The sequence below is a fragment of the Aulonocara stuartgranti genome (genome assembly GCF_965226115.1).
Source record: "Aulonocara stuartgranti genome assembly, chromosome: 18".
Taxonomy (NCBI): Eukaryota; Metazoa; Chordata; class Actinopteri; order Cichliformes; family Cichlidae; genus Aulonocara; species Aulonocara stuartgranti.
In genome coordinates, this window is record NC_138954.1 from 17,493,774 (window position 1) to 17,521,367 (window position 27,594).

General features: G+C 38.9%; 3 protein-coding genes across 3 annotated transcripts; all 3 read right to left on the bottom strand.

Annotated features, from left to right (window-relative positions):
* Positions 1-3,645: 3,645 nt before the first annotated feature.
* foxc1a (forkhead box C1a) lies at positions 3,646-5,901 on the bottom strand. Its single transcript, XM_082512271.1, has one exon. It carries the CDS (start codon positions 5,548-5,550, stop codon positions 4,132-4,134), a length of 1,419 nt encoding a protein of 472 aa, XP_082368397.1. The 5' UTR covers positions 5,551-5,901; the 3' UTR covers positions 3,646-4,131.
* Positions 5,902-12,010: 6,109 nt separating this feature from the next.
* Positions 12,011-15,065, bottom strand: foxf2a (forkhead box F2a). Its single transcript, XM_082514804.1, has 2 exons — positions 13,816-15,065; positions 12,011-12,549 (listed from the first exon to the last, which is right to left on the bottom strand). The coding sequence occupies exons 1-2, from the start codon at positions 14,804-14,806 to the stop codon at positions 12,383-12,385; spliced, it is 1,158 nt and encodes a 385-aa protein (XP_082370930.1). The 5' UTR covers positions 14,807-15,065; the 3' UTR covers positions 12,011-12,382.
* Positions 15,066-16,217: 1,152 nt separating this feature from the next.
* On the bottom strand, positions 16,218-17,535 carry foxq1a (forkhead box Q1a). The gene has a single exon (XM_082514982.1). It carries the CDS (start codon positions 17,340-17,342, stop codon positions 16,521-16,523), a length of 822 nt encoding a protein of 273 aa, XP_082371108.1. The 5' UTR covers positions 17,343-17,535; the 3' UTR covers positions 16,218-16,520.
* Between the last annotated feature and the right edge of the window lie 10,059 nt (positions 17,536-27,594).

Genomic DNA, 27,594 nt, shown 5'->3' on the forward strand with positions numbered 1-27,594 from the left:
CCTAATTAGAAACAGATGGCGCTTGTAGCAACCGAGAGCTAAAACACAGCATTTTCCATACTGGGCTGTGCTCACTCAGCCATACAGGTGCACAAAGTCTGCAGGGGCTCGCTGAGCCTTTACCTCATTTACTTTCTCCTTTTCTGCCCTCCCCCCTTTAAACCCAGCGGAACAGGGGGGAACAACTAAAAAAAAAGAAGAAAAAAAGGTGCATATCCGAAATTACGCATTAGTATATTCCTGTTTGCAGGTAGTGTTAGGAGGAAAAAGTTCAGTCAAGGTAGACCTACTTTACGCTTTATACACAGCTGGTCGCAGTCAAGGCCAACGTAATAATCCAGTATTTAAATAGTAGTTGGTTCATGAGTTATAAAAAACAACTGCAAATTTTATAAAGGCCACTGTTTTACGACCTTAAAAATACTATAGAGATGGCGAAAGGAAAGTGAACTGTCTTTTGTCCTGGTAAAATATCCGTGTTTATATCAAAGAAAACTTCAAACTTTTATCCACAGCCATAACAAGTTATGATAAAACAAAATATAAACCTCTAATCTGCCATTCTGCCATCACATTGACTGAGACAAGTCAAATCTAAAGCTGGAGTGAAGCTTTGCCTCTGACTTGCTACCTGCATGCGCATCACTGTTTTTCGTTAGCTGTAATCTATACATTGAGGAGAATATATTATGTAATGTTGTTGCATATATAAATATGCAACAATATATATATATATCTTTTGACTAACACGACGTTTGTTTATATATATATAATATATATATATATATATTATATATTACTCGTATATCAGTTGTTTACTTCTTAGGTGCATTTGTTGAACTTTGACCTGACCCACAAACAAAACCTCCCGCTTATGGACGCCGTAGTGTGTCAGTCAAACCTATGAAACATAAATTACGACCAAGCTGTATTTGACAAAAATCATACTCTATAATATATTTCAAAAGAGGAAGCTCGTGTAACACGACTTTTATCTGCTTTCAAATCAACGATGTAACATATTTAATTTTTTTTTTTAATTCTTTATTGTTATATTAAAGACAGGACCAGCACTGACTCTTTTATCTTTGCTAGATGACCCAAAGCAGTGAGGGATGTTGTGCATTTTCAGGAATGTAGCGGAACGTTTCAGGGAGAAGCAGACTAAAGCCTCTACACAGACTCAGACAGTAGTCTCCAAATGTCTGCTTGTTAGGGAGCCATAAAAAGACGTGCCATGTTTAATGACAATGAGCTCTGAGCAACATCTGATTAGAGTGTTTTGCTGTGAGAAATAACGGTCACAGCCATCTCTACTGTAGGTGGAAATATAGCTGTAAGCAAATGAATAAGAAAAAAAAATTCATTCTAGTCCTTCCTTCGAAAAAGGAAATGAAGGCGAAATTTAATTTGTACCTATTTTGCTGTGGGAACCCTCGGGATGGATGAAAGCCCCCGGGCCCCACGTAGGAAACTTCCAGCATGCTGCTGATTCCCCTGCAGTATCATTCTAGTACCACCTATAATCTTTTTCTTTTCTTTTTTTTTTTTGTGGCATGCCTAAATTCTGCACATTTGAAAGTCGTTTCTGAAACATTTTGTTCACCATGTTTACAGTTTTAAGCAATCGAAATCATATGGGATAAACCAAACTAACTCATCATCCTCTCCCTCTCTCTCTTTCTCTTGCTCTCTTTGTATGTGCTATGTCCTGTTATATTGTTGATGGTGCTCTGGCGACCGACATCCTCCTCATTGACCCCCGTCTCCCTCTCTGCCTTTTCCGTCTCATGAAAAACGATTCCAGCTCTCTGATTGAATTTTATTCCTTCCTGACCTGGTCCATTCTGTGAGAGCGCCATCAATCTTTTGACTAACACGACGTTTGTTTATTAGGCCTACACTTGAGAAACTATCTAATGACTTTTATGAGCCTGATTATGGTGCAATCGGAGACCCGGAAGACGCACATAAGCAGGCTTTTGTGCTAAGTTGGACTTCTATTCATAAAAATATAAACATGCTTTAAGGCCTCATATTATATTCACGTGGCATGCAGTTATTTTGTTCTATTATCCTTCATGTTGATCTAAAGGACTGCAGCTGCCGAAAGAAAAAGATCCAAACCATTTTCCATTTTAGAAACTGGGTTTTAAAACATGCAATAAGAATTGTCGTCAGTCACGGAGTTGTAGACGCGTTGTCCTCCGTTTCTGTTCAGTGGGAAACTATTTTATAGAAATCCTCTAAATTATCCTCAAAAAGTAAGTAAAACGGCGTTAACAGAAACTCGAGTAGAAAATCTGTACTGTAGCTTATTACAAGTTATTTGCCAGCTAAAGGCTATCATTCCTGTTTCATTAAACCATATATATATATATATATATATATATATATATATATATATATATATATATATATATATATATATATATATATATATATATATATATATATATATATATGGTGAGATGCCTTTATTATTATTATTATTATTATTATTATTATTATTATTATTGTTGTTGTTGTTATTATTGTTGTTGTTATGCAAACTGTAGATCTTTATCAAGGCTATTTCATAAAAGGCTACTAAAGTAGAAAAATATTTAAAATAAATTTGTCTGCATTTAATAAATATAACTCGCAATAAATTATAAAGTCAAATAAGATAAAATGACGCTTTAATCATAAATTAGAGCAGTGGGATACCTTTTTTTTTTTTACCTTTTTAAAGGAAATTCGTGAGCTGCATTTTAACGCATGTAAGCGACTCTTACCATTAATCCTACTAAGGAAAAACAAAACTTATGCTATTAATAAATATATATTTACATCACCTTTCAACAAGGACTACAGTAAAACCTCAATTGGACTAACTTCTACTTATTTGTCTTTAGTTAAATACCAACAACCTTTTTAAAATAGCGGTTTACATATATTGAAAAAAAAAAACCGTGACGGTTATGTTTGTCAGCGTCACGTCAGACTAGTCAGAACTCAGACATCAAAACTGAAGTGACAACGGGACTATCTTTGGCATGTGCGGTATGATATTAAGTAAGCGCTGGTATGCGCCAGTAAACACACAACGCAGTCCAAAACAAAGTTGTGCTGTGTGCAGGCTCTTTCCAGGCGCTCTGACTAAAGATCGTTTTGAGTTCTAATCATCTGTTATAAAACTCAACGCCTCTTGCTTGAGATTGAAATATATATATATATATATATATATATATATATATATATATATATATATATATATACGTATGTTGTATGAAGTACGAACAAGAAACAGTACATCCTAATATTTTTCATAATTTCTACATCTCTCATGAAGAAGATATAAGGCGACCTCCAGGGAAGTTTTACTTTTATGTGTAAATAAGGTCGTGTCCTTGCAGCAGATCACAGTACGAATATAGTTAATTGTCTTTAAATTATTTGGGAAACAAAACACACAAACACACACACACACACGCACACACACACGCACACACACACACGCACACACACACACGCACACACACACGCACACACACACAATTAAATGAATTAAATCCGAGGGGTCACTTCACTAAACTAACAGCTCGGGTGTAAAATATCGCGAGCCTGTTTTCAAGTCTGCAAGAAATGAGGCGTAACTTTAACTCTCATAAAATGACAATTTATTAAACAAACAAACAAATCCTTCAGAATATTTTTTTCAACAAATGAAGATTCTTTGAAATAGTACGGCGATATACACGTTCCTTTTTCTTACTTTTATAATGGAACAATTATTTAGGACACTTAAGGCAGTTCAATTTAGAAACACTTTTTTGGTGTTTGGTCCATAATATCCGGCTACAGTTTAGAAATAAATTACTATATGCATTTTACACGTCCATGAAAAGTGACATATATTTAACACATCACATAAAGCCACAAAAGCAAAGGGAGACTTACGTGTTATTTGCAGTAACACTGTTCTTTAGAAAGATCAAGTCTTTTTTTGTTTTCTTTTCTGTTTCATATTAGTCCATGTGGGAGTGAGGGAGGTAAGGAAGGGCAACAACGCTGGATTTAACTGAACGAGTTCAAACACCGTGAGGGGGAAATACTGACCCTGTTTTTGGGCTCTTTTTGTTTTGTTGGTCAGAACTTGCTGCAGTCGTACACGAATGCTCCCGATGTGCGATAGATGGACTGGCTTGGTGGGAATGACATCTGACAGCTGCTATTCCCATTCACAGGTGAATTATTCAAGCCAATTCTTTGGGATTCAAACATCTCTCTGACCGCATGGAAGTTCTGCTGTTGTGCTGGGTAAGCTGCACCCAGATGGCCCAGGTCCCCGGCCTGGTTGAGGTACCATGAGGTCAGCCTTCCTTGGTGGGGATGGTGGCTTTCCTGCCCAGAGTTTAGATTACCGTGGGTCAGGGAGGATGAGGTGGTTGTGACTGAGTAATCTGGCAACGTTTCGTCCACGGTGGTGCTCGGTGCCAAATGGCTAGATCTGTCCCCAGCGTAAAGGCTCATGGCTTGCATGTTACAATGATAAGTTGCATTGGAGGTAGTGGAGATGGAGTTTTGGTTACAGGGTGAACTATAGACAGATGTCTGACTTGGAGAATAGTTTAAGGACAAAGACGGTGTTATACCTGTCCTGGAGGAGGCGGTGAGGCTGGAGTTGAGCTCAGTGGCCCCTTGTGGAGATCCCCGGAGGGAGGTCATGATATTGTCTACGCTGAAGCCCTGCGTCGAGGCCTGGCCGTGATGTTGGTGGTGCTCGGTACTGTCCATACCAATGGACCTATTGGAGGGGATGCTGTGGGGGCTCCCGCTGGACATGCTGCTACTGTCTGGACTCTCGATTTTGCGAACGGAGCTCAAGGAAGGCGACTCGGCCTGTGGTGGCGTGACCGCCCCGTTCTCGGTTTTTATATCCTGGATCCTCACAGGCTGGGAGCCCTGCACCGGCTGCTCCTGCTCCCGGCCCTGTTGCCTCGGCGGTATCTCCTTCTGCAGCCGCTCTTCTTTCTCTTTTAGTGCGTCCTTCTTTTTGAAACGCCGTCTCCTTCTCAAGAAGCTCCCGTTCTCAAACATGTTGTAAGAGTCTGGGTCCAAGGTCCAGTAGCTGCCTTTACCGGGCTTTTTATCATCACGGGGCACTTTAACAAAACACTCATTCAGAGACAGATTGTGTCTGATACTGTTCTGCCAGCCCTGCTTGTTGTCTCGGTAAAATGGAAACCTTTCCATGATAAACTGGTAAATCCCATTCAGGGTCACCTTTTTGTCAGGCGAGTTTTGGATAGCCATAGTGATGAGCGCAATGTAACTGTAAGGGGGTTTGACCATATCCTTGGGCTGAGGCTGGGGTGTGTAGGGTCCATACGCCCGGGCCATGCTGGCAGGGTACTGGTCATGAGCCGCGTGAGAGTACATGTTCATAGGTGCTGGCATCCCCGTGTATCCCCCAGTGGTTGCGGCCCGATAGTAGCTCGGGTCGCTGCTGATGTACGGCACGACGCCCAGTGAGTTGGGACTGGAGACGGAGTAGCGAGCCTGCATGTCTTCACTTTGATCCGGCCAAAATAACGCTCCAAAAAACGCAGAATGAGTGCTCCTCTTCTAACTCCTTTGGAGATAGTGGCGCTCAAATCACAAGACTTCGTTCCTCACTTAAAAAAAAAAGCAAAAGAGGGAAAAGTCTTAACCGCAGTGCAACTTGTTGTGTTTAAGCTGTCCCCATCCTTGTGTCCCAATGAAACGCACACTGAAAAACTTCTGAACTTCGGACATCCGTCACTACAGAGGACTTTTGCGCAGTTAAATTCTTTCCTCCTTTTTTGCTGCCAGGGAAGCTCCGCCTACAAAAGCGCAGGAGCTGTCCAATGGGATGTCCGGGCGTGCAAAGGGAGCAGAAAGCTGCTGGCCAAACTCAGGGATTTTAGAAAGACAAAAAAAAAAGAAAAAAAAAAAGAAAGAAACCTAGGAGGTGTAGCTAACTCCCAGTCCGCTCCAGCCAAAGCTTCGGACACGACAGAGCAACATGTACACAGTCAGCTCATGGAGTTCATTTCCCCGCACTCTGTGTTAAGATCAGACATGGTCTACAAGACATTTAATTAAGCTGAAATGGCACAAACATGGTATTTATATTTCAAATGTAGAAGTGCAGTAACTGTCCGCTATTTTCAGTGCCAAAATATTTCTGATCCCTTTAAAACAATCACATTGTATTTAATTTACATTTTCTCCTACGGTCATTGCTCTGAAAAATAAATTATTTCATTGCAATATTTCCTTTTTGTTTTTGCAGAAAAGGCGCTGACACCAGCGAACCAAATGGTGCAATTTAACATCTTTAAAGTGCATTTGATTGGTTAAAAACATTCAACACCAGCAGTAGGTCAGTGTGAGATCAAAGCGGGAGAGAACCTCACAGTGCTGGCAGTGGGCGTTAAGTGCGACCTCATTACAGCGAGAATCAGAGACAATTTGGGCTTCAGGTGACCAGAGTTGTGAAAGTTTATTCAGGGAGAGCATTTAGGACCGGGAACCAAATGGGACGACACCTTCCATGTGTGGCTTTTCATCAAAAATATCTGAATATTTGTTGCGCGGTGATGGTGAAAGCTCATCTGGAAATTATTATCCTAAAGAAAACTGGACTGTAGAGAATAATTTTAGCATCAGCAAACAATTATTTACACGCACAGTTCTTCCGTTTCTTTACCCAGATTTAATTCTTTGTGTAATTAAAAAAAAACTCTAATGAGTTTATAATGTAAAAGGTCTGAAGCGCAAATCAGATAAATAAGACATTTTGACCAAATATAAAAAACAGTTCAATAAGTCGACCCTGAAGGGCCATAGATGTCCCCTAACTGTCAAGAGCGACGGTGCATGAAATTGTTAATGATCATTTTGAGACAAGGTTACAGTCCCAATATCGCTGTAATCCTTCGCAGGTCGTCTTAATTAAATATCCGTGCAGTGGCCTGGTTTCTCCTTACATGGACCCGGGCATGAACTTTTTCCACCGCCCTGGGCTGTTTACACAATTCACGACGGGCCTTTTACTTAATACCACGGCCTGCTCACCCACTCCTCCCTAACCCTTTATTTACAAAAAGAAAGAAAAGAATTCACGGCTGGATCACAGTGAAAGACATGATATAGTGTCAAATCAATAAACACAACTTCAGGCGCTTTATGTGTGTCTTTTCTCGAACCAGTGGCAGTACAAGTAATGGAGATGTTATTCTCAATAAAAAAATATATATTCCTGATATAATTTGTTTAAAAATTACATTTGCCGTCAGTTTATCATATTTGTGTGTTTATGTTGATCATCACTTTCTGTCTTTCGCCTTCATAATTACTAATAACATTATACTAAGGGCCGAAATCATAGCAAACCACATAAAGAAAATATAAACAAATATAATGGCAACAGCCTAAAAGTGTGAATTTTGAATGAACTAACTATATTGTAAGCTGTATCGTTTTGCTAAACAACCGATGTTTCAAAACACAAATACAATACTGTGAATATGAAAAAATATGTATATCAAACTTGAATTTTTAGTGGAGTGTAAAAAAAAGGAGAAACAGAGCGGGGGGGGGGGGGGGGGGGGGGCGTTGGAGGGTTTATCCCAATCACTATGAACGTGGCTCCCTCTAGCGTTCAGAAAGGGTACAGTTGCAGTTGCAGCCTGCCGTCATGTCAGTCTTAGCTGAGTTCATGAAGTTCAGCTGATTTCTACAAACGCAATAATTTATTAATGAGACAGTGGCGACACTGAAATAAGAGCTGTTTGTGATCACACCACATTTCCCACATTGACAGGGACTTGCTGGTGTTTCGAGGATCAGGAGAATCACAAACCAGTGAAACAGTAAAGCAGTGCCAAGAGACATAAACATACAATTCAACAATGTCGCCGATGCGCTCTGAAACATATCGTTTCCTAAGGCTCACACCGCGCACGAACGATTTGCCAGTGCGATGAGAAGTGCGCCATCCGGTGAGCGCTCTCGCAGTATGACGTACGTTCTCCCAACCAATAAAACCGCAGAATGACAGGGAGCGAGCGTGACCGAAAAAAGTACGGATAGAGCACAGAAGCAAGCGCAACACAAATTTCTGGCCATTCATCCAGTCTAGCGGTCAGTGCAGCGCATACAACTTCCTGTGTGAAGGGGCTACAAGAGTGGTCATGGTGCACAGAAGGCAAAGAGGTCATATAGGGGTCAGAGCTAACTGAGATTAAACTAACTGACCATTACCTCAGAATAAAACAATGATTAATGGAGAAGTTGGGCGGTGACCAGGTTATACTTTTAGGGCGCCTGAGCTGCCATTTCACTGAGTGTGGGAAATGCATGAGAAAGTTCCACAGACAAGTTTTTGGGTTTTTTTTACCACTCTTTGAAAGCAATTTTTATGTTAATTAATGTGTGAATTAATATTGGTAATACTATGTAGGAGTTATTAGATTGTTTTATGATATAGCAGTGAGGATGGTGTTAAATCTTTGTAACGGTTATACATAATAAATGCCAACAGTTCCAGTATGTTCTTACCTTGTCATGTTTTCAGGTCTTGCTATGGCCTCTGGATCACACTGTGAAGGGATGAAATATGACCAGTATGTAAGAATTATTTCAACTCTTGTCAGCTGTTGCTGTTGTGGCCATCAACCCTTTAACGTTAAACCTAACTTTTCAGAGGAACTATAATAAATATGAAGAAAGAAACTTCCTAAAAATCACCCATAGCGGCCAACGAACTAGTCTGTTTATTTTTTTGTGTACATGATAACGGTATATATATTCAGGATATTAATTATATTCAGTGATCCACATGAGCCCCCTGAGCAGCACTGACATGGGTTTCAGAACATTTTTTAGCGGCTGCTGCCATCTCCCGATTTAATTCTGTACTACAGTTGCTGACTGACTGAGCAAATCAGAAAATACAAACAAGCACCTTCAGTTATGTGAAAGGAACAACCTTAAATACTATGAAGCAAAACTGATCATAAAAGCCTGCTTGTTGTTTTCATGCACTAAATGTGCGAATAAACTAAAATAATTTCCACAGGTGTTTCAGGATACCAGAGAAGAGCATTTTCTCTGTGGCTCTCTAATGTTCCAGGTCAGCGTGTCAAGCAGGACTAAAGAGATTCATTAAATGGCAAACAGACAATTTTTGTTGGCCTATTTGAAAGAGTAAACAGGTTGTATATGGATTATGTGTATTTAACTTAGTATGCATAAATAGCATACTAAAGAACCGTTTGGGTTGCGGTGTATAAGCATGACCTTTTAGGTTAGTAAAACAATTCCTTCATAAAAACGTGTATTTTTATCTTTACCTTAATTTTAACAATGACAAGTGTAGTGCCACAAATTCCTTTAAATATTCAAACAAATAGAAAAATAAAACAAAAACAAAACAAAAAGCTTCTTACTGTAGCCAAAGCATTACGATCAGTATTTCACAAGTCATTTGCCTAATAAAGTGACAAACGAAACAAAAGAAAACTGTAAAATTTTACAGTAAATTACTGGCAGCATCGGTGATTTCCTGTAACTTTACAAGGACCATACTGTAAACATACTGTTTATTTAAACATATTTAATTTAATTAATTAATTTATTTACAGGATGATACCCGAGTGTTTATTGGAAAAAGCTGTACAATTCTAATGACGTTATACTTTTATATACATCTATCTGTCTATCTAGATAGATAGATAGATAGATAGATAGATAGATAGATAGATAGATAGATAGATAGATAGATAGATAGATAGCTGTGCTGTACTTTTTAAAGTATTTTCTCGGGTACTACTGTATTTCACTTTTTTTCTGAATCTAGACTTCTTTACAGTGATATTCCGTTTTCTGCTTTTACTTTCTTTGCTTACAATAATAACAACAACGACAAAACTAACAATAACAGTCATTTATATTTTGTAAATAGTTATAGTTGTTAATGATAAAAAAAAGTTTGTCTTATTGTAAGTACTGTATTATGGTAATTTGTTTATATGCAATTAAAATATCTCATGTGAATAACTGTGCTTGTCACTGACACTGACTGTTTCAAGGCGCAAACCACTTCTCTGACCCATATAAATACAGCGGCTCGTAGCTTGGACCATTGTCTCTTGCGGTCTTTGGTCTCATTCCCTTCAGTGACATGTTGAATGAAATTATTTTCATGCGTTTGATGAATTTTCTGCTTAGACCTTGTTTTATCGTCTTTAGCTGCTCCGACGCATGCCTTTCATTCTCTTGGTCAGTTAGCAGTCACTATAAAGAGTAAAGTATAAAGATGTCAGTCATGACTGAAACAAACTAAACCACATCAGAGCACTGATCGAAACTGGAGTCCCAGAATTCAAAATAACCATGTAGTTAATTTGTCATTTGCTGGGCTAGTGAGGAGAATTTGACTGTTCCTCCAGAAATAGAACAACCTCCTATTTCGGTTTTTGTTTGAAATGTTTGTTTTTTCTGACTGCATGTTACGTTATGTTAATTTGTATTAAAAAAAAATAAGAATAATAATGCCAGAATTTTAATCTGTGACTTCCCAATGAAATTTAACCTTGAAGTGATTCATTAGGAGAATGCTTGGATAAAGGAATACGCTTGATGACTCTTATGCTGTCAGCAGTATCACATAAAATCACACCTACAAACACCTCAATATTTGAGATGCAATTTAATACAGTTAACCTTTGCCTTTATCGGGGCTGGACTTGTAAACCCACCAACTTTGAATTACCGATCTCTATATCACATAAACACAGTGTGTGTATTCTTATATACCGAGGGAGTATTACAATCTTAAAAATACAGAAAGTGCCCCATTACTTTTGCGTTTATAATAAAAAACGTATCAAAATAAAAAACACATATTCAGCACCATGGACAGCAGAGCCGTTAATAAGGTTTATGTAGGAAGAAGCCTTTGCTTTTAGGAAATTTAAAATTATGTAGTAACTTTCCAAATATATATACATATGAACATGTACTTTCATACTAACAATGTGGATTATGTTCGCAATAATGTGATATAAATCGATATGTATGACGATAGAACGAGACCCACGTGTGGGTAATTAAGCGAGAGTATGGCTGTCTAAAAAAAATCAGGGTGTACACTGTCATTAGTCTATGTGACATATAGTTTATTCACCTTGTCACGTTTTTATGTCTGGAGGTTCTTTTGGTCTGAAGGTTCAGTTTATACCAGAAGAATTGTTGGGTTTCTTTTCATGTTTTCATGTTTATGTTTTTGATCGATAAATACCGTTTCGTATACCGTCTGCTAAAGTGACTGAATGTCCATCTGGCTGTTCTGTGGGACCTTTAGAATCCTCTGCAAATACCAAACGCAGAAATTTTATTTTAGAATTCCAAAAACTTTCACTTACCACGAGATGGCAGTGCAAGTCAAACCAAAAAGCACTGAAGAAAAATGTAAGATTTTGTCACTTCACTGTTGCTCACTGTACGTGGCCTCCTCTCCCTCTTCTTTCTGGCTACTAATTATGTCAGTATTATATTTTACATCAGTGATGCTGTTGTGGCAGCAGTTTAATGCAAAGAAGTCACAACGTATACATAAATTATCCTCAAAATATGAACAACCTTGAAGATGAACTACTTTTCATTAAGCCCAACTTTTCACAATAAAAAAAAGTGCAAAAGTCGATATAACATTAAATAAAATAATCTATACTTCGTTCATATTTATGAAACTGAGAAGAAAGCACCCATAACACAGCTGGTGTTCCCTGATGAGTGTGTCTTTTACTTTTGCTTTCTCATGGTTTCAAATTTGTGCCTCTGCAAAACTTTAAAGATTACTGTTCTGCTGAGCTCCTGAGAAACAAAACTTACTTTTTAAATCCAACATTTAAAAAAGATCTATACTGTTTCTAGAAAACACGGTGTCTACCCTTTCTTATAGTCATTTAGTATTTAAGACATCACTTCGAAATGGTCCTTTCAAAAATAAATCTCTTTAATGATTAGGGATTATTACAGGCGGGAAGCAACAGTTTAACCATCAGAAAAAACACAAAACAAAATTAAGTGAAAGGTTCAGATATATTGACGTTTTTGGTACAATATAGATATTGCTTATCCATGTGTGTGACGTCAGTCGCATAAGGAAAACGTGAAGTGCTAAAACAAGTCCCCACAACAAAATGATTACTAAAGAAATTGAAAGGTCAAAGTTCATTGGAAAGAAAGATGTGCTTCATAAGCTGCCGTATAAGGAAATGTTATGTTAGAATCACTCCGCCAAGGGCTTAACTTAAATGAAGTGGATTTGTGGGTTTTATTTTAGGAACCACTTTGCCTCTTCTTGTCACATTACACATGGCTTTACGTCCTGATAGACGCTTTGATGATGATGATGATGATGATGATGGAGCTGATGATAATAAGATCCACTGGTGTTGGGATGAAGGTTTAAAACGAATTCCTTCCTGTCACACACGGGAGCTGAGTGGCTGGAATATCGAGACAATCCCACTGTAAACAAACAGGATACAAGAGGTCAAGTAGTCATTTCTTTGGTCAAGCTGTAGATTTATAGAAGCACGCAACCAAAAAAGGAAAGAAAGAAAAAGGGCCACAACTTTAGAGCATTTCCTTTTAGACAATTTTAGACCTAAAATTGGTTGGCGCTACTTTTGAACAACATTTATTTATTTCTGTCTTTCTTTTTATCTTTTTTCTTTTAAAGTTGTCATATTTTCCATAGCTGCCTTTATCCAAAGGATATAAGAGCAGTTCATGTTTACACTGTTAGGCAGTTGATGATGCAAATTCTAGTGGATTCCTCACTCTAACATCCTAAAGTCACAAATCGTAATAAAACAACAGATTTTTCCCATTGCAAACAATAAGGTATTAAACGCATTTTGAGACAGATTCTGATAAACAAATCAAGTCTGCTGATTTTCCTAATTTTATATTTCTAAAAAGAACTACTTGTAAATATATATATATATATATATATATGTATATATATATATATATATATATATATATATATATATATATATATATATATATATATATATATATATATTAATGAATGTTTTTCATTGTATACAAATGTGCCTTTTAGCGTATTTTAACAAAAAAAAACGTGTTTACAGACTAATCAATAATACAATAAAAGCAGGTTTGACATTTTTAGTGAAGTTTATGAATCTGCTTGAAATTTTTTAAAAAGGTTTGTTTTCATAATTAACAGTTTTAATGAGCTGCTGTTATTGTGTATTTAGACCTACATTTGTGTAACACGGGGACCTCTGAAAAGGCTTCTATGCAGACGCTATGGCATGATAATAAAATGTGAAATAACAATGATAGCAATAAATCAGTTAAATGAAACAAAAGCCACGATTGAACACCAATATTTTGATGCGTGATAAAAAAAATAAATAAATAAATATCAAAAAATATTTTATAGCCTTAAAAACTACTTTTCTGTTCATCTTGCTGCTTTTCAATTTTAATTTTAAATATATTACAAATTGATATGTTTTATGTATAGATTTTTAAATAAACCTGTTCGCATAAAAAATACATTGTAAAATCTTGATTTTTCTATGTATTTTTTATGTGTGTGAAACATGAAAATCTGTTTTTTGTTTTGTTTTGTTTTTTGTTTTTTAAAAAGAGCGTTGACTTTATCTGTGATAGATAAATGATCAGTTATTCACGGCCTCAAGTGACTCACTGTGGTAAGCAGAGAATATAAAACAGTGTAGGTAATAAAATGCATACCTGAAATGTCAGAATCTCGTGCATTATGGTGCAAATAGCCCTGGTCCAGCGCGTAAGACGTCATTCCCGCATGTACGGCTGAGGAGTTTGGACTGCTTGATCTCACCGACTGCTGTTTGATGTACGATGACACACCAGGTGTACTCCAATGTGAAGCTGCATTTGCATATGGAGACTGACAGTCCAAAGTGCCTATCATCGCTTGGGAGGACTGCAGGGGGCTGCTGCTACTGTCGGGGCAATAGTCTGAGTTAGAGGCCACCTGACATGCGGCCATATATGACGACCCGGAGCTCGATGACATGTGCGGGAGGTGATGTCCTCCTCCGAGTCCATCGAAGCCACCTGGAACTGTATTACCCATTAAATCTAAGTTGTAGCTGTTATGACATGCTAATGAGCCTGCGGGTGATTGGAAATCAAAGTTCTGGGACAGCATGGATGCACCAAACCCGATCCCATTCATCATCCTGTACATTGGTTTTAAAGCTTGGCATTTCCTCCGGAACCCCCGGGGTCTGCGACGAAACGAGCCCTCCTCAAACATAAACTCACTGCCAGGGTCGATGGTCCAGTAGTGCCCTTTGCCAGGTCTGCCTAGACCCTTGGGTAGTTTTATAAAGCACTCGTTCAGAGACAGGTTATGTCTGACAGAATTTTTCCATCCCTGGTATGATCCCCTGAAGAAAGGGAATCTGGCCTGGAGAAACTGATATATTTCGCTTAAAGTAAGTCTTTTAGTTGGCGAGCTTTGAATAGCCATCACAATTAAGGCAATGTATGAGTAGGGAGGCTTTTCGGGGCGCCTCAAGCCGGAGTTTCCCTTTTTCCCTTTTGCTGATTCATTATGCGCGCTCTCCATCACTGGCTGTGGGCTCAGCCCAGATGCCCTTAGAGCACCGGCCGCTGGACTTGCGCGCAGAGGACTGGGTAGATCCAGATGTTGCTGGGAATTCTCAGTCGTCATAGCCGTGCCTCTTTCTGGTTTCATACAACATGCAACTCTCTTTTCCTGTATTTTAAGCACCGTTAAAGGCTTCCTAACGCAGAATTCACGGAGGTCAGTGTCCCGTTGCGATGCTCGGTAAGATTATAACCGTGAAAATCAAGAAACGCAGGCGCTGAGCCTCCTTCCTCTCTCTGCCCATCGCTGGCAATAATCCCATCAGAGAGGGGAAATAAAGCTCCTAGACTTTGCTTGCGCATATCCACCCGGCCAAACACAACTCGACCACCTATCAGTACTTAAATCTCTCTCTGCCCCTCTATTCCCCCAAATCCCTCCAAGAAATCGCCAGGAACTACTCCCTCCCCATCTGGCAAGTATCCAGCCTAGAAGCCGGACACTGCACATTGGAGTAAGACAAATCTCCTCCCACGACTCACTTTCCAAAACACTTCTGTCCACATTTGACAAACCGGTATTTGTCACGACATCATGATGAATGAAGTCTCAGAGTTCGATTAAGATCAAATTATTTCCTTTTACCTCCCTTTACAGCAAACACTGAAGGTGCCCAATTGCAGCTTTAGACTGTAAAGTTGTGCGGGAGAAGCACCGACTCCTGATTTGGTTGGGATCTGTTCAGGGTTAAGGGCTCTGACATGAGAGGCCAGAGCATGTTTTTTCCATCAGAGCGTGCCAACATACCACACACAGCGCCCAAGTGTCAGTTTACCTCTCGGAGCCTGGATTACATCCCTGGAGAAATGAAAGTAGCCACTCTAACAAAAGTCTTTGGAAGGATTCAGATGATAAAATATGAACATGTCGCTATGCAAAGTTCCTTTCTTCTGTGAAACGTTTAGAGCAATTCGAGTGGCTTAAGACGTGAAATAATGTCACCATCAGTGAAGTTAAAAGCACAATCTGCGCAAGCTGTTACCAACACGAAACTCGTGCGTCCAGGATGCACAGCTGCTTTAGAGGAAATTTACTTTCTAGTGTCAGATGAATAGCACAAACTGGAATACCCTTCTTTCTGCTCTGAATTTGAGTTGAGCTCGCATTTGTATAAACCCTTTCCTGAGTATGTGTGGTGACTGAGGCGACAGCTATTTGCAGCGCCAGACAGAAAACATAAATATTGGATGCCCCTATCCGGCAGCAGCGAGCTTCATGAACATGAAAAAGTAAATACTACTATATGATATTTCTTTTGGCAGCATGAAGCAGAAAGAAAGAGGGAAAAAAGAACAATACCAAGTTTATTATTATTATTATTATTATTATTATACAAATATTGGGCAATGCAAGATTTAGAAAATAGTTTCGAGGAGGCGTCAGACGAATACGCCCTCATGAATAGTGCGTTCTATAATTGCACTGGCAGTTAACTATGCTTTTATGAAGTATCTATAATTCCAGTTATAGATATATACACAACAACAGGAAACAGATATCAGCACAACTTTTTTTTATTATTAATTTCACATTTCTCAAAATAAAAAGACATAAAAACAGTCAAAGTGCATATTTTTAACAGGTTTGTTAAAGAAATAAAGTTAATGCTCTGCTCGGTAACATTTCTAACAGAGTGTGAAATTTCAAGTTTGAAAACGCTTTAAGGATAAACTACTACAAAAATAAAAGGGAACCACCATCCCGCCACAGTTATGTCAGATTAAACTAGCGACTAACTCAAGGTGATCATTTTGAGTCACCGAACAGCAAGTCCACATTTCTTTGTGATATTGCAAATTGTCTATGAAAGAAACCCACCACCATAGGGGGTTGATACATGCTGGGCACTGGAGTCCACATGACAGGGTGACTTAACATATAGATATGAGGCAGGTGTGTTTGAATGATAGGTCATTAGTTCAGTGTAGTAGGGCCAGGGGAAGGCAGGAAAGGGAGGCAAACGTTCGTTATTTAAGTCTCTCTTGAACGGCTTGCTGAGGATGCTGTCAATAGCGAATGAACTGGTAAACTTGGGACGGGAATCAGTCTTGGTGCTCGGGGCAGACTGGTGAATGAGCTGCGGCTCCTCTGTGTGCTCGGGCTCCTCTTGTTCCCTGCTGAATTTTTTGTTAATGCGCTTTCTTCTGCGCCGGAATACCCCGTCAGCAAATGTGTATTCGCTGTGAGGATTGAGCATCCAGTAATTGTCCTTTCCCCAGGGTCTGGAAGGGTCCCGGAGCACTTTGAGAAAACAATCATTAAGAGACAGATTATGACGAACCGAGTTCCTCCAGCCGGTGTAAGTGCCTCTGAAGAACGGGAACTTTTTCATCAGATAGTCGTTTATCTCCGCCAAAGTCAGACGTCCACTGGGTGAGTCCCGGATGGCCATAGCGATTAGAGCGATGTATGAAAACGGGGGCTTGGGTCTACGTGTGTATGGCTTGGACTTGCCGCTGCCGCCGCACGGGGTGACAGGTGGAGGACTGTGGGCCACGCAGTCCCCATCCGACCCCAGCTCCTCTTCAGGAGGGAAAGGAGATCGCCCATGACCCTCAGCATCACTGGACATCTCGAAATGCTTCATGTCATAGTGACTCCCACACAGCACCTCCAGCTTCATTGTTAGTGTGCTGCTCGGTAGAATCTGTCCAGCAATAAACCTCGGAGAGCTCTTTGCGTAAAGTCCGAAGCTTTAGTCAAGCTTTAGTCAGCTGTGAGTCAAGATGCGGAGAGTCTTGGGCTGTATCCAAAGGAGTGTGTCTTCTTAATCATACCTGCCAGAGCGCTGAAGCCCTTCTCACCTTGGGTCCGTGTTAGCGGCACTTTATAGGCGGCTTACCTCAGACCCAACCCAAGGGGGCGGGGCATGTGAGTTTAAAATATTGAGAATATCACAAATACCTTCACATTGCGTTCCAGTGTCTTTAATAAAAAAAAAAAAATCATAATGACCATTTAATATAATATTCCGAACATTCCAACCCACACCTCATTCAAAGCCAGTTTAACAGTCTCACCTGTGAAATGTTAAGGAACACACACTGGGACTATTTTACCTGAGACAACCAGGGGGCGTATATTTCCTTTGCATTTAAGGTGCGGTGCCTACAGGTAGTTTTATTTGTCCCATTCAGGAAGCGCCGTAATCACAGCAAGGGCTATCTGTTTTCGTGTGTGTGTGTGTGTGTGTGTGTGTGTGTGTGTGTGTGTGTGTGTGTGTGTGTGTAATTATTTACTTCATCTTTTTTTTTTTTTAAACAACCGTTTTATGATGAAAACAATCAACTGCACAATCTTTCCATGCTGGTGTGTAATATTTAAACAACACTCGGGTCTCTGTGCCAGCACTCGTCACACATTCACCTGCTTTCGAGATGTCTCATATCAAAGCTCAGTGTTTAGGTGTGAACTTTTAATGTCATGCCAATTTACCAGCCCACATGGAAACTTGTGTTATTGTGTTTTTGTCACTTAAACAGTGCATTCTGTCCTTCCTGTTGCCCAGAATTCACCTACCAAATGATCATTAATTTTCTGTTTTTGGTAATTGCGTTGAGGTTTTGGAAGGCTTTAGAAATGTCTAAGTCTTGCAATTTCAGCCTGAGGAAATTGCAGTACAATTGCACCAGGTGTATCAATTGAATCATGGAGATAGGAACAAACAAGACAAATTGTTGATTTATATTGTACTCTTGTTGGATGATGCCAGTCATCTTCTCTCAGCTACTCCCCCAGGTCAAACTCTGACTTCTGCTGAACAACCCATCTTTGTGCAACATACCTCCGGGAAAAAGATGCAACCAATTGCCATGACAGGCTGTGCAGCCACAGTGTCATCACATAAACGGAAAAAAATATATATCCTTGTAAAACCACCTGGAACTCGGTGTTGACATTACCCTCATGCTGTCACTGTGCCAAGTACAAAATTATTCAACTGCTGTTTATGCAAACTGTGCGTTCTGTAAGTGTTTGTAGAAGGTAGGCCGAGCATGTTTGTGCTGGTGTGAATGTTTTGATTTTCAGGTAATAATCTGTTTGCGTTGAGTGTGACACAGAACCTGTAGTGAAGTCACTACTTTGAATGGTGGCATGTCAAGGATGGAATTCTGTAAGCTAACCACACAATGACAGCAACTCACATACCACCGTATTCACTCTGCTCAGTGCATGTAGTAGCTTGTGACGCCATGTCTCAATGTGTACATACATGGTGATATGTGTATAAAGCTTTAAATCATTTATTATGGCTTTATAATAAGATAATTTAAAAAAAAGTATACAATATCACAAGTGGAGTAATTAAAAGTTACATACAAAATCATAGATACGTATTTATGTGTGTAACTGTTTCTTATGAAGGAAAGACTGTAAATATTCATTTGATAGTATGGTGTACTTAAAGCCAGTATACTAATGAGCAGTTATAGTAATTCTATGCTACTCCAATATTTCTAAAGGCATGTGTGTGCAGTGTTCATACTTAAACAACATATAATTTTGTAAAAATACACAATAATGCAATAATTTAAAATGGTCTATTTTAAGATGATTAGATAATAAATCTGTTTTATAAGCTTCTTCTTTGTGTGTTTGTGAGTTTAGAATATAAAATTAAATGCATGTAGTGTGAAATATAAATGAATTGCATGAAATTTTATTTATGGTTTTAAAGCCCTTAAACCTGCAAAGCTATAAAATTGAAAAACCTCCAAAGAATGAAGAATGCTTTTCTCTGAACAGCACAATAATGATAACATTGTTCGCAAGCATGTTCGTTGAGCAACGGAGACACATTGGCCGTGAAAGCGCCATCTTCCTTTGTCAGAACGTCAACGTTTACTGCCAGCATGGCCCTGATGTTGTTGTTGAAACATAACCTGTTGATATGCTGGAATGAGGAACACGGTAAAGTACATAGCCAGACACTTAGTGACTAATGCCCTGATGGTTGTGAATACTGTGCAGTGATTCACTGGCACCATTTTCAGTTCCAAAACATTCAAGAATTCCAAACTTTTGCCAAAATAATAAAAATGCATGCCAAGATTTTTCAATTCAGTACAATAAAGTCACGCCTATTCACAAGCATGTAGTAGTTTCATGAGAACCCATTTAAGGTAGAGCATACCTGTGTAGCACATGCGATCACTCACAGACTTCATGTGGCCAAATTCTATGAAGTTTAAGTTCAGTCAATCAAAGTGTTGGTTTTGACTCACAAAACAGTCACAACCCAATGATTTTCCAAAGAATCGTTTGTTTAATTGTTTGTCAAGGAAAATAGTTTCCCACTCATTTGTCAGTGAGCACACGGAAGAAGTTAAATAGTTTTAGTTGACTGCACGATTAAAAGACAAAACAGCACATGAAGGGCAACAAATGTGTTGTGACTGTAGATTTAACAGCTATGTTGAGCGCTGCTCATTTCTCAGTGATACACCTGCTTCATTTTGCTCAAGCTGCTGAGTCACTAAGAGCTTTTGATTTTTAAACTAAAAAACAATGCACCCTAGTATAAAAAGACATGGGACAATGAAATAATAATAATGGATTGCATTTATACAGTATATTTATATTTTTAGACACTCAAAACGCTTTACAATTCCACTATTCATTCACTCTCACATTGACACACTGGTGGAAGCAAACCACAGTTGTAGACAGCTGCCCTGGGGCAGACTGACAGAAGCAATATAGCTGCCATATTGTGCCATCGGCCCCTCTGGCCAACACCAGTAGGTAGAGTGAAGTGTCTTGCCCAAGGTAACAATGACCTGGACAGACAGAGCTGGGGTTACAAGATGCACTTCCCAACCCCTGAACCATGGTCGCCCAGTAAAAAACAACAGTGAAATGTGCTTACCTTTGTATATGCATCAAGTAAATATGGCTTCCACTTATAAAAATATGATTGCTTACAGACAGAGTTGTCATGGTTTTCCTTAACTAATATTTATCAGTAGTCTCACTATTGTCTCACATGTCCAGGACAGATAATGACTCATCATTAAAACATATAAGAGAAAAACATTTAAACCCTTCTTAGAATCTCAGTAATCTCAGTGTGTGTGTGTGTGTGTGTGTGTGTGTGTGTGTGTGTGTGTGTGTGTGTGTGTGTGTGTGTGTGTGTGTTTATCCAAACACATTTTAGTTTTTCAGTGCAAAGCTGCAGATCATTTGTGATGCGTTTGGTAAACAATTATAAATGTAAGAGCGAAGATCTAAAGGTAAAGGCATCTTCAGAGGTGGAATTAAAATTAAGTGGTTCAAACAAAAATATAATTTCTTATCTATTCCAGGCTTTTTTCAGGGCTATGTGTGGAAACTATGTTTTAATTATCATTTTAGAAAAGTCTGACCTCAAAATATTTCGTCAGTTACTAATTGCTTTATTTTGACAGCTCAGTTTTGAAACCAGCTTGCCAGTGTCTCAGCACTTAACTGGAGCATTATGGTTTTGCACAAACATTCTTAGTCATACTCAGACAGCTTATAGACATTGCTTCTTCATGTATATTTTGCTCCACATGTTGGGTCATGTATATCTCGCCCCGGCCTCTGAATCCACACATTCTGTCTCTCGTGTAAGAAAGCTGTAAAGTTTAGCCGTTTTCTTTCCCTTTCAATAAGTAATTTGTGCGACACATATTTAAATATGTCAGAAAACAAATTTCAAGTTCTTTCATGTCTCTCAGCAGTTAAAGTATGAGAGAAGGAATGAAAGCAGGCCATTGCCTGTTGCTGGTTTGGGAAGTTTCTATTCCTGAGCTTTCCCTTGGAAGGCAAAGGGTAATGAGGTGCTGCAAAAATGAAAAGAAAAAGTATTGGAGACACAATAAAAATGTAAGAGAAGCTTTCTGCAGGGAAATGAAGATATGTATTTATGTATAATATTACTATTAAACAAGGCAATTCAAACATAGTGAATAATATTACTGAATAAATTAATACTATTTAAAGGAGAATTGCAATACTGCGAACAGAAGCCACTTGTAGAATGCATTTAAAAGTTAAAAGGGGGTGAAGGAGGTAAACATTGCCAAAACAGCAGCAAGATGGAGTTTAGCTTTCAAATAAGGAACAAATTTCCACACTAAATGTGGTTAATATGTCAACAGTTTGAGCGATGATTGTAAAAAACGTTGAGAAAAGGGGTCAGTCCATTATTTATTCTCTCTAGGGCTCTGTGTGGTGAGATCTAGGTTGAGGCCTTGTGTATCAACATACAGAGTGTCATAAGCTGTTACTGACAAGCAGCACGGCTACAAAACCGTTACCACCATTATTCTAGAGTAGAGAAATGCCACGTCAACAATGTATATACATATATATATATATATGTATATATATATATATATATATAAATGTGTGTGTGTGTACAATAAACTCTTTTGCACCTTTGTCGACGTTATAATTTACAGTTTACAACAAAAATAAAATGTTCAGTAAATGCTTTCCACACATAAATCCAGCAACTGTTGAACATTTATCAGCTCTCTTTATCTCACAGTTTATAAACTCAGCATCCAAGAGAGAAACTTAAAATGAAATATGCGCGACGATATGATTAAAGGCCAGGGTTAATCATTCGTGATTCATAGAGTTTTACAATTTACCATTTATTCTACCTAGTGCTTTAGTACCCAGGACATGTTGTAAATCTATATGAGAAGATAACGTTTATTTATGCTTTGTTCTGCGTGGTTTTTACCACAAGCTACCAGTCTGATTAGTGTTAAACTTGCAGCATATAGAAATGTAAAAAAAAATGCAAGGGTAAATTAAAATCAAAGGCAGATTTGTAATAATCAGAAAAGTCCTTACTATAATGCTAGATTTTCAGTGTCTCTGGATACATATTGTGTTGTTTCTATTCACAAAATCATAATCTTACTTTCTCTCTGTCTACAGTGCAACCCTCAAATGTCTGGAGTTTTTAGTTACCATCTGTTTTTGTGCCTAAGGCTTTGAAACGTGGCTTCACTAAAAAGAAATCATTTAAACATGTAAACAAGCGCTCATTTTCTTCCTGTGCCTGTACTTATGATGCCATAGCAACCGGTAAATTCCGTCAGATTCAATCACATGAAATACAAAGACCCAACAAGGAAGCTGTGCCATCAGCAACCACAAAGATCAAAGGCAGGCGGCATGAAAATGTAATAAAATCATTAAATTAACGTATCAAGGCAACCAGCTGATCCTACATTTATAAATATGTTTTGTCAAATTAAACATAATTGTATTGATATTAGTCTGCTCCCTGTATTATTTAAGACATGAACTTTGTGGCTCATCTGGTTGTTTCCTCTCTGTTTGCATGCTTCTGCTGCATGTAACACATGCCATCTCTGCAGTTATTTGAAAGCTAGCATGAAGCTGTGCCAAACTTTACGTTGCAATAAACAGTTATTGCAACTTGTATAAAACATGCTACATTCATACCATCATTATGATAAATCTTGTTGCCTTTTATTTCTTTGCTTCAGTTTTACATACTTTCATCTTGAGTAGTGTCAAAATCTTTGCAAGAATCGCTAATGTTTGTATGTATTTCGGGGTTATGCTTGGATTTTTTGTGTATTATGTTAATTTTAGGTTAATTTAGCATTTGAGAAAATCATCTATAAGCACTTTTCTTGTGCTCACAGAAAACATTATATATATAAGATGTTATTTGAATTAATATACTAATTATCCAAAAGTATTTTGCTAAAGAAAATAATTTTGGGTAAAACAAAAAACTGTAACCGTCTCCGGTCATTACCAGAGTACCTTATCTCTGCAAAGAAGGAATGTCAGGTTAAATAGAAACTGTATGTATTTCCATGCTGGTTAGTTTGTTTTTTCCTTTCTTTTTCTTTTTACAAACAAGTGAATATACCAGTATGACTACTGACCAGAAATCTGGGGCCATTATCTACAGGGACAACAGTTGCGTGAGGCCACGGTCTGCTGCCCTGTGCCTAAACATTTAAGGCAGCTTTTGTAAATCTACATGTGGGATCTTTATGGGAGTCAACATACTATCAATGGTTTAAACATGCCTCATTTGAAGTCTTGGTTTTTCAAGTGTTACACATATAAGTACATACATACATAAAGGCAGACATGGATATTTGTGCCTTTACATATATATAGATTTCCTAAGAACAGCCTAACCCTACTGGGCTTCAGGAGAGGAGAGATGTTTTTATGTGTGTGTGTGTGTGTGTGTGTGTGTGTGTGTGTGTGTGTGTGTGTGTGTGTGTGTGTGTGTGTGTGTGTGTGTGTGTGTGTGTATTAGCACAGAACTTGTACTCCATTCACTGCAGGACATGTGTTTTAGAGTTCATAAAGCCTCCGTACAATTTATCATCTTAACTGCCATTTATCTGATCTGCACTAAACAAAGGTTTTGGATACTTTGAGTCTATAAATCAAGTGAACTTTGTATTTACAGCAACCTGTTAAAAATATTCTAAAAGCTGTTAAGAGCGCTTCGCCTGCCCCAACTCAACTTGTTTTGGCTGCCTTCAGGCCTCCCCAGTCTCATTCATGCAAGCAGGAAACCAACAAAAAAAAATCTCAGTGTTGGGATCCCCTTCAAAAAAAAGTATGCTTAGATAATATCAGAGTTACTACGCCAACAGGACTTGTTTGGGTTATGTACAAATGAGAGAAAAGAAGACAGGAGAAAAAAAGCGCCGGCAGCACAGACAACAAAGAGCCTGCGTGCCAATAGGAGGAACTACTCCCTTTAGGTGAGTGTCTTTAAAATGCTAGCTTTGCACGAAACCAACACAGATCTACCAGCACACACCTTATTTACACCCACTCAGATAGAAGTCAGTCAAAGGGCAAATGCCATCCTGTCAAGAAGATTTAATGCAATATGAATCTAGAGTGATCATGATCTTTATTACAGTGTTTCTTTTTAGTGTTTGGTTGCTATATTATATAATTGTTGCTTTTGTTACCAGGGTTTTCTTTTTTAATGTAATTGCCTGGTCTCATAAGAGATGCAAAAATTATATTCTATTTACCTAAAGCTCTGCCTCATTCCCATGTTTGTTACCTTCTTTATACCAGCAAAACCTTGTCAGTGATCAAAGCATAACTTACCCATTATCCCTAAAGATAAAACTAGATTTTGGATGTAAATAAATGAGGCTATTTGGACGTTTTTCTGCATAAAGTGAAATAAAAGTGACATCTGCTTCTCGTGCAGCCTCTGCCGGGATACATAAACAGATCTCCCAGGTGGTCTGTGTGTGCGTGTCTGTGTGTGTGAGTTTGTGTGTGGATTTCTCTGTGCATGTGCTCACATCTATTTCTTTGTGAGCACTGCGTGTAGCATGTTAGAATGCATGTGTGTGTTTCGGAGAAGAATCTGAGAAAACCTTAAGTGGAAGGCAGCCAAGCCCTTATGAACGGTGACACATTAAGCAGAGCCAAATGCAGTCTGACAGTTAAGTTTAATGATATTTGTATCCAAGCAACACGCTTCCAGACCTGCACTGGATCTGTTCTCTCGACAGGACCTGACCTCAATACAATGCCTCAAGCCTGGTGTGAGTTTGCTCATAACTTGTGTGAGAGAGGGAATGTTTATAACATATTTGATGAGACTGTGTATGAACTGCATGTGTGTGGGCGTGCACAGCCAACACTGCATGTTCCGACTCTTCGTGCTGTCTCAAAGAGTGTTATTGCACACATGCTGACAGCAGTTGTGAATCTTTTATGAAATTTTAGATACAGATACAAACCTGGATGTGTATATACCTCCCATCCCCAGAAGATTTAACATCTTTTCTGCAGTCCACACACCTCCTTTGGGCCCACCACAGAGCCACATCAAGCTGGCGCTCTCCTTACTGTAGCTCAAAATCTGCAATCGCAGGCAAAAAATACAGCACCACCCCCCAGGATGGCAGTGTTGGTCAGCTGCACCACCACATAAAGGATTTATGGGATTGTGAACCAATAAAATGTGAACCAGTGTTTGAGATACTCTTTAGTTGGTAACATCAATTATATTTTCCATGAAGTGATTAGTAAAATAACTTTATTTTATACCTAAATATGACTATTGAAATACTGGCCAACTGAAAAAAAATTCCCAATATGAGACATGTCTGCAACCATGTACACATGGACAATTACCTACTGGTCTTAAAAGACTTTATGATTTTGACTTCTGGTCACTGGTTAAATAGACTGTTAACCATCACTGAAACAATCACACTAAAAGTTGGTGCATATAAAGCAACAATCTGTGGGTGTGTAGGTGTTTTCAACCAATCTGATGTTGCTGTAAAAGAAAAATTTTAGGGTTAGGGTTAGCAGGGCGTATTTGATTTTTATAAGGACACATTGTTAGCCGTTTCATAGTTTGTAGGTCAAGTAAGTAATCCGGTATGTCATTGACCCATTATGTAATTTTGTGGCTTACAGCCATTCAAAAAAATCCTCATTTTTATTTCATTTTGTTGTTTTGTATTCATTAAACATGCTTTCCTTATTTCAACAGAGCGAGAGAGAGAGAGAAATACACAGATAAGAAACAAAAGTATTTTGGTGATCAGCCGATAAGAAAAAAGACAGGATAATTTAAATGTTTGTGGCGGTAGAGAGCGTAGTAGCACATGGAGATTTGACAGTCTTTGACAGTCCAGGATGAGGTGGAGATGAGAATGCTGCTGCATGAATGGGTATCTGGAAAGTATTTTATCTGGAGGATTCTTGGAAAAGGCAGGCATTTTGGGGCATTTCTCTGATTTTTGGATCAAATAAATGACAATAGTCTTAAGATGAGGAAATCCAGACAGTGTGGGAAAGCAGAACTGACAAAAATAATAGAACAGCAGGAAAAGCATAAGCACTAAAGAATGCAGGACTTACTTACCTTAGTTCCTCCTACGCCGGGCGGCGCATCGGGCAGCTAGTGATCTCCATCGATGTTGGTCAGCAGCGACTGCTTCAGCTTCGTCCCAGGCAATGTCGACAGTTCTCAGATCATCCATGAATGTTCGACGCCATGTGGTCTTTTCTCGGCCTTGCTTTCGCTTGCCAGTGCGTGGACGCCATGTCATGGCAATCTTAGCTGGGCAATGAGGGGGTAGGTGTAAAATATGGCCCGCAAAGCGGAAGCGCCTTTCTGCAACAACATCGGCTAATGGACGGGTGCCTGCTCTTCGTAGGACCTCCTCATTTGTTATTCGGGCTGCTGGGCTCGACTCAGGAAGACCTCCAAAAGTTGACCGCGGCCCTGCAGAGGGAGGCGACGAAAGTTGGATTAAGAATCAGTGCCAAAAAAACCAAGGTACTCCGAGTTGGCTATGCATGTGCCCGCATTCCTGTCATGATCAACCAACAACGTGCTGAAGAGGTGGAGAATTTTACACATCTTGGCAGCATCATCTCGAATGACGAGGTCTCTGATCGGGATGTCGACGCCAGAGTAGGGAAGGCAGTTGGTGTCCTGCGACGTCTCCAACCTATTTGGAACTCGACCTCCCTGAATGTAAGGGTCAAGATCAGACTCTCTATCGTCTTCCCTACTGCACTTTACGCTAGTGAAACCTGGCGCTCAACAAGTGCAATTATTCAACACCTGAACGTGCTTCAACAACGTGGCCTGCGGCGAATCCTGAGAATTTCCTACCGGGACCCAATAACAAAGAATGCAGGAAGATGTGAAAACAAAGTTGTTTTTTTATAGCACTTATGCAAAGGCTGTGCTAATTTGAGCTCTGAAACCAGACTGAAGCTCTTTGAATAAACAATTCCTCTACAGACAATTAGTTAGTTGTTTTAAAACTGCTCTTTCAAGATTTTTTGAGATAAAAGAAAGGTTAAAGACTGGCCTATAATTACTTACTTGG

Coding starts and splice junctions, on each gene's coding strand:
- foxf2a (XM_082514804.1), bottom strand. CDS start 14,806: ATGAAACCAGAAAGAGGCACGGCTATGACGACTGAGAATTCCCAGCAA. Junction 12,550..13,815: donor ACGAGATTCTGACATTTCAG/GTATGCATTTTA, acceptor GTTTGTTTACAG/TGGGATTGTCTCGATATTCC.
- foxc1a (XM_082512271.1), bottom strand. CDS start 5,550: ATGCAGGCTCGCTACTCCGTCTCCAGTCCCAACTCACTGGGCGTCGTG.
- foxq1a (XM_082514982.1), bottom strand. CDS start 17,342: ATGAAGCTGGAGGTGCTGTGTGGGAGTCACTATGACATGAAGCATTTC.